Raw genomic sequence first — 7,693 nt, forward strand, 5'->3', positions numbered from 1 at the left:
AAGGTATTTTGTTGCGATTATGCCAAGCTAATTCCAAACCTCTGCGTATTGTCAGTTGTCTGTGTGGCAGTTTGTGGTGTGAATATTGCAAAACATTTGAGGAACATTTCGCTAACCATAACAGCCTCCTCGTTGGTCACGGTCGAAGTGAGGAAGACGGGCAAGTTCAGTCTCGCAGTCACAGCTGCCTTCCTGATAATTCAAGCCCCTTATACTGGTCGCCGTACAAATGAACAAGGACAGGAAACCTATTGCCTTTGCATTTCCACTTTCTCTGAAATAGTCTTACCCTATCATTCACGAAGAATTTAGCGGATTGTATCATGCGTATTGCTTTTGTCAGCTTTTTGCTGTGCGTGTGTGTGTGTGTATGCAGATCTGCGGGTTATCGGTACTGATTCCCAGTAAATGTCCTTCTGCGTGCCCTGGCTGGTTATTTGTGGGTGATCCTGTGTAGTTGATGTGAGTGAATCTGTGTAGTGGCTCAGAGATCTGATGAATGCATGCCTTATTTGGTAACTGAGGTCTAGCATCCACTGATTTTGTACCATTTCATAGATGCACTATATAAATAGATGTTCCTGGAAAAACCTATATAGGGGAAATCCATAAAAATATTTTGATCAACTCAATTTGTGTTTTGTGGTGTCCTTCGCGGTTGCCCAAACACCGTAGCGTTTTTTCATTCAGTATTTAGATCCTATGTGATTGTTTGTGCAATAAAAGAAATTCCTATAATATCTATCTTGAATGAATGTATTAACAGTTGATTTGCCAGGTGAATGCAAAAAAAAGCATGCCTGAACAATATGGCTCAATTTTAAAATGATCCTCCAATCACATTTCTTATTGTTATAGTGAAAATGCTGGTTATTTTATTATTAATTTTTAAAACTGTCTTGCAGTATTTTTATTTACACACTTAGACATTAAATGGGCTACTGATATCACAAAAATCACAAATAAATAAAGATTTAAACTTTATCTTAAGGGAGCTAAATGTGAGCCTTGATTGATCGGAAGCTTCAAGGTGTAGTAGAGTCAGATTATTTATCTTATTTTTGTGGCTACTGGGTATTTACAGTTTTTTTGTTGTTGTTGTTTTTAGCTTTATATACCTGGGTTGTCATATTTGGGTACATCCCAATACCTCTGCTCTATTTTACATTTAATGTGTTCACTCATACAAAAGAAAAACAAACAAACAAATTAGATTTCTACCAACAAAATCAATAAAAATATGAATTGTGCATTACCCACTGCCATTATATGTGACAGCATAACAAACAAAATAGTTGTATATAGAAAACATACAGCTTAATTATTACTCAGCTACATTGTAGAATTTCTTGGATGTTGTACTTGAAAGAAAAAAATACATATTAACTTTGAAATGAAATATCTCGGGTAAAACTGTGGCAAACATACTAAATTATCTTTAATCAGTCAAGATATGGAAGTACATGCAGATGTATATTAAATATAATATATCCACTGAAATGTAAGCTTGCTTGACTATTTACAGTACAATTACAACTGTTTGGTTTTGTTTATATTTTAGCTTATATACATGATATCTTCGACACTATAAATAACACATATTTCCAACCTAATTTTGTCTCTCTTTTTCCAACGCTGTCAAATCAACCCAACAGTCATCATACTGCTTACACCTGATTGTATAGCTCAAGCAATCCATACTCTTTGGGTACAGATGCTCTGACCAATTTAATGCTAATTTTGCAGTTCTGTTTTTACATTTAGAGATGCCACTTGACATTTAACCAATATTTACAGCTTAAAACATTCATTGCTCAATAGTGGTGCATTAATTAACATGGTTAACTGTCGTTCAGGTGTAGGGTCAGTAATATGTTTATTTATGTTCTTGAAAGTCTCCTGTGCTCAGCCAGGCTGCATTTATATGATCAAAAATACAATAAAAAAAACTGTAAAGCTGAATTTTTAGCATCTATAACTCCAGTCTACAGAGTCACATGATCCTTCAGAAATCATTCTAATATGCACGGATTCGGTGCTCAGGAAACATTTCTTATTATTATCAATGTTAAAAACAATTGTGCGGCTTAATATTTTTGTGGAAACTGATACATTTTTCAGGACTATTTGATGAATAGAAAGTTCAAAAGATTAGTAATTATTTGAAATATAATTATAAATGCCTTTATTGTTATTTTTGATCAATTTAATGCATTTTTTTCTGAATATATGTATTAATTTCTTTTAAAAAAATCTTTCTGACCCCAAACCTTTGAACAGTAGTGTATACAGTATATACAAAATGAACTGATCTATACACATACTAGGACTAGTACTGTACTTCAAGCAGCAGCCCAGAAACGAATAAGGCTTGGTGCTTATGCCATAGGAGTAGATGAATACTCCACCTGTAAAGCCCACTGAATCCACAATATAGAACAATAAGAGGGAAAATCTAATTCTGTTTTGAGGTATTAAGTGCAAGTATGGTCGTGCTCGATTTTAATAATCGCCAACAGGAATGTTTTTCACCCTCATCACTGAAGTGTTGTAGAATTCAGGCTTTGATTAGTTTGGATGTGGTGTCTCCTGGTTCACTGATATGATTACGGACCACCATGCTGGTGGTCTCAGTGCGATAACTGCGTCTCATGTGGAAGGTTCTCATGTGCTGCAGCTCCATGTTGTCCTCCTCAGAAATCTTGACGAGGGGGCACCACTGGAATGCTTTGCGAAAACCTGAGCGGAATCTAAAGAAGGACAGCAGATGCTAGATTTTAACTTCCTGTGCATTAAGAATAGGACTTTCTGAAGAATATAAATACAGAACTGCAGAATATAAATGACATCAATGCAAAAGCTGCACTAAATATCCATGTTAATGTGTTTATATCTAATGTTTTCTCCTTCCTGTGATGTAATGTGCATTTACCTTTGGTTTAGACAGCAGTAAATGATGGGGTTGTACATAGTGGAACTCATGGCAAGCCAGAAGATGGACAAATAGACCTGCTGGATGTAGTGCTGCTTGTATATGTCTCTGTTGAAGCTCCCCAGGATGAAGTAGATGTGGTAGGGAAGCCAACATATTGCAAAGGTTGTCACCACCACTATCATCATCTTCACAACCTTTATTAAATTACAAAAATGGCATGAATCTTTTTTTTTTCTTTCAACACAAAGAACTATAATCCAAAACCATAAATAGCTGCTGCCACCAATGAAAAATCTCTCTGGAGTGGCTTATTATTGTGAAGGACACAAGAAAGAAAAATGTGAAAGGAATGAAAAAGCTCATTTTCTGTTCTGCCAGAAGAAAAGCTTTCTGTCCCCAGGGAAGGTTTTACCACTGATTTTAAAATTTTATGGAACTTAACTACATTTGCTCATGATAATACACTTTTTTTCCCCAGATGTAGCTACCAGTGATATGTATCTATTTAGAGTTTAGAAACATGACAACTGTCTTCATCTGAGTGTGCATGTGGGCACATGGCTTAAGTTAGTTCGGTGACTATGCAGAGAAACTGGAATAAATAACAAAATTACACAAGTAAATACTAGCATCACTTACCTTGCGTTTCGCCTGCATCTGGTTCTGGTAGTGGTCTGATGCTTCTCCAGGGATCTCGCTGCCCCACAGCCTCCGTCCCACCAGGCTGTAGGTCACCAACATCACCAGCAGAGGGAGCAAGTAGATCAGGATAATCACAGCAATCTGATACCTATGAGATCAAGCAGCACTTCATGAGTCAAATCTACATAAATGCACTTTTAGGTAAGAATCCTCTACTGTCATTTTTTTAAATTCCTATGTTATGCCTTTGATGGGCATTAAAATATTTGAGAAGTGAACAATTAGGCTACTCTCAATGTTTAACCTCATTTAAAATGATTTTCTTGTCAGTAAAAATTGAGCAAAGCTATTTGTGTAAATCATACAGAACAAAAGGCAAAAGGATACAATTTTTGTCCACTTTTCTTACGAGAGCTGATGTTTCCCTCCATAATCGTCAGGCCATTCCACCATACAAACAGTCCGAGGGAAGTAGAACTTGGTGCTGGCGTAATAACACTGAGGAAAGGCCAGTGAAAAAGCCACGGTCCAGATGACCCCGATCAGAACTTTAGTAGTAGTGGAGGAGAGCCTGAGCTTCAGAGGGTGGATTATAGCCATGTATCTGTGGATTTCAGCCAACAACATCTTAATGAAAGTGAACTTGTGCCTTTAAATGACAGGGTAACATAAATTTGATATATATGAATAACAAAATTGAAAAGGCTGGCAATACCACTTTGTTGACTTTCCCTTCTATTGCCATTCAGTGCATTACAGAGCTTTTTTGGACGGAATTTTCTGCATGCATAATATATAACTGGAGCACATCCAGAAAAAGAAGATTGATTGTTTGCGTCATTTCCCATGCTTAATTATTATCATCTACTTGTTGGTCACTAAATCAGACTCTTATTTACCAGAACACAATCCACACTCAGCGCGAAGTCTCCCTACCAATTTTGCTCATGAGTCACCAGGTCAACTGGAATCGATTATCCAGGAATATCACAAATGCATTATTTGCGCGCACTAAACGGACTTTCAGGGAAACGGAATATTACGCGCGCAGGTAAATTACATGTTCGGGGACGTTGCGCGCTCGAACTACATGCTCACAGGTTCTTATTTAGACCCATTGATAGCTTAAGTGTGGGTCCGAATCAATTCACCATTTTTATTGAGTTTGCATGGGTTTTAAGCGCTTTTCTCAACCCTTTTAAGTAACCATGACGATTGCTCATAAAAATATGAGTTAGGCTATTTATCATTAAAAGGGGCCAAAATGAATATTAATCTAAGATTTGTTTTAATATTAAATATCATTAACTAATTTTGACCGTCTATGGAAGATTGGTGGTAGTGCACAGATAAAAGGTTTATTGGCTACTTAAGCCTTCGAGTTGATGGATTTAGAGCTATTTTCCTCTATGTACACTGACAAAACCTAAAATTTGGTCGAATTAGGTTTATATCCCTGCTGGGGAAAATAGCTCTAACCAGTTTCATCAAGGTCTGCCAGGTGGATGTCAGTCCACCTGATTCATCATTTAGATCTTAGATCAGCTCTTAACCATATATGACCAGCAAAAACAGAAGGGTAACAGATCTAACCTCATCTATGTTTTATCACAGGAACTTACAATCTGTAACTGATTTATGGCACGATTAATGTCATGTTATCATAGTATGATGATTAATTATCCTAATCCATGGGAACATGTTATGGTGAATTGAAAAAGAAATAAAAATCTTTAGATTGTTAATTGCAATTTATAAACTGTAATGTATAAATAACCACAATGATTTTCAATGAAGTGCTTTGCTGCTTACCTGTCAACAGCAATAGCCGCCATTGAATAAATGCTTGAGAACATTGCTGTTATTGGGAAGAAGTTTTGAAATTTACAGTATCCCAAACCAAAATACCAGTCATTGTGCAAAGCATACACGAAATTAAAGACGGTGTTAAAAGTTGCCATAGATGCATCAGAAAAGGCGAGGTTTACAATGAAGTAGTTGGTCACTGTCCTCATGCGTTTATGTGCCAGAATGATCCAAATAACAGTGACATTGCCAATGATGGACACAATTACGATTAAAGAGTATGCAATCGCCCATAGTGCCACCTGCCAGTCCGGCTGCTCGAATAGATTGGTGGAGGTTTGGTTACCATCTTCCTCGTCGTAGAGAAGAGATGTTGAAAGGGGGTCCAAAGTGGTATCCATTGTATTTGTCTGTAGTCACATAAATAAATCTGTATGCTTATTCCAGTGAATGACTCGCTCTGCTGTCGCTACGACATGGTAAACTTGTGTATTTTAGACAGCTGCTGAGAAAGTTCGTTTTCCAAACTGTGAGTGTGGTCAGTGCGCCTCGTGTCCAAACCGCCTGCTGAAGTGTGTTATTGCGACCGAAGGGATGATATAGCACTGAAAAACTGAAGGAATGTGTGCCAAGTGTTGGAGGTGTGTCGGGTCCAAGGCAATGACGTTGAATGAAACACTTTTGCCAGCGCGCATTGTGACGCACAGCATCCTACACTCCTACTAAAAAGCCCGGTAAAAGACCGCAAAATATTTAATTGGTATGCATTTGAGAAGTTAACCGTGGACATCTTGCTGTCATTAATAATTGCCAAACCGCTGTAGCGCACACTAATGGAAATATGTCACAGTTTAGAGCATGTTTGAGGTCTGCTGTACTTGTTCTGCTGAGACGTTGCTTAGATACCCCTCATTTCTCCAATTGTGTGAGGTGATATTTGTTCATTTTGTCAGAGCAGTGAGACAGGTGTCTGGGCAGCAGGTGGAAGAAGTGGATAGTGAGTTAGTGTACATTACTCTTATTTGGACACTTCGAGTGTTATATGATATTTCAGGTTGATGGCTGAAGATCTGTCTTATTCATTATTGTGCGAATTAGGGTAAGATGAACCAACCCCCCCTCCTTACCTTAATTTTTTACTCTTAAGATGGCACAAAATCTTATCATTTTAATTAATGGCTATGCACTATTTTTATTTTTTGTCTCTGGAAAATTGCAATCTGTGACGTGTTATGTTGAATATCAAATGTTGATAATGAGGGAGTTGTGGACACATCAATGTTTTTGGATTTGTGTAGTAAAAGTAACAGCTTTTATTTTGAAGTAAAAAGATAAAATTAGACCCTTATGATGACTTGGCACAGAACCCAAGTTGTTATTATTTTTAAATTAAATATTTATTGTAATTAGTGAGGGTTTTATGTAATATTACCATTAATTTTATGTACATTTCAGACATCTGTAGGTTAGTTGAGTGAAATCATTAAATTTGTATTCATAGTGTTGCTATTTATGACATAGCTTTTCTTTTTAATGGACAATTAAATATATTAACAGATTACCTTTCATATGAATCTCTTTTACTTGGATTCTGCATTGTCTGTCATCAGTTATTCAATTATTTAACTAAATTATCAAAATAAAATTTAAACAGAGTAGTTAATTTAGTATGTTACATTAATGACACTTAAAAATGTAAACATTATTAATTATATCAAAAGCTATTATTACTTTCTTTAAAAATTAGACCCCTTTCTGTACTTTCTGGGGTGAGGGCTGGTGCAGTTACTCCTCTCACCCCTCATTTAATATTTTACATTGCTAAATTAGCAATCCTTTATTAACACATTGCATGGCTGATTTATAATCATCCTCATCCACATTGTTCTTAAAGCTGCAGTCCGTAACTTTTTTGTGTTCAAAATGTACAAAATTTATATAATAAGCGAGTACACCATGAATCCATTTTCCAAACCGTGTTTTTGGCTTGTCCTGAATCACTACGGTACACCTATAATAAGTGTTTATATTCGGACTATTTAGACTGGTTCGGGTAGGTACCGCTGCAGAGTAGCCCAGTACCTGCGTGATTCGCCATAGACATAAACAGAGAGAAGTAGCTCCAGCTACAATGTTCTTCCGCAAGACGCACGCAGTTCTGTTTATTAACCGCTAGAGCGCCAGAAGTTACGGACTGCAGCTTTAAGGAGAGCATCTTACCCTGTCTTACCTCCATTTTACCTTTTAAAAAAAATTATTATTATTATTTTTATTTTTGTATATAGGTCTATGTAAAAAAAAAAAAAAAAA

General features: G+C 36.5%; 1 protein-coding gene across 1 annotated transcript; it reads right to left on the reverse strand.

The window, feature by feature from the left end:
• Window positions 1-2,388: 2,388 nt before the first annotated feature.
• Window positions 2,389-5,920, reverse strand: LOC107725458 (neuromedin-K receptor-like). The gene is made up of 5 exons (XM_016534706.1): window positions 5,390-5,920; window positions 3,987-4,181; window positions 3,575-3,725; window positions 2,933-3,129; window positions 2,389-2,750 (listed from the first exon to the last, which is right to left on the reverse strand). The coding sequence occupies exons 1-5, from the start codon at window positions 5,782-5,784 to the stop codon at window positions 2,558-2,560; spliced, it is 1,131 nt and encodes a 376-aa protein (XP_016390192.1). The 5' UTR covers window positions 5,785-5,920; the 3' UTR covers window positions 2,389-2,557.
• Window positions 5,921-7,693: the final 1,773 nt, after the last annotated feature.

Source organism: Sinocyclocheilus rhinocerous, unplaced genomic scaffold, assembly GCF_001515625.1.
Source record: "Sinocyclocheilus rhinocerous isolate Xijiao unplaced genomic scaffold, SAMN03320098_v1.1 scaffold366, whole genome shotgun sequence".
NCBI classification, from domain to species: Eukaryota; Metazoa; Chordata; class Actinopteri; order Cypriniformes; family Cyprinidae; genus Sinocyclocheilus; species Sinocyclocheilus rhinocerous.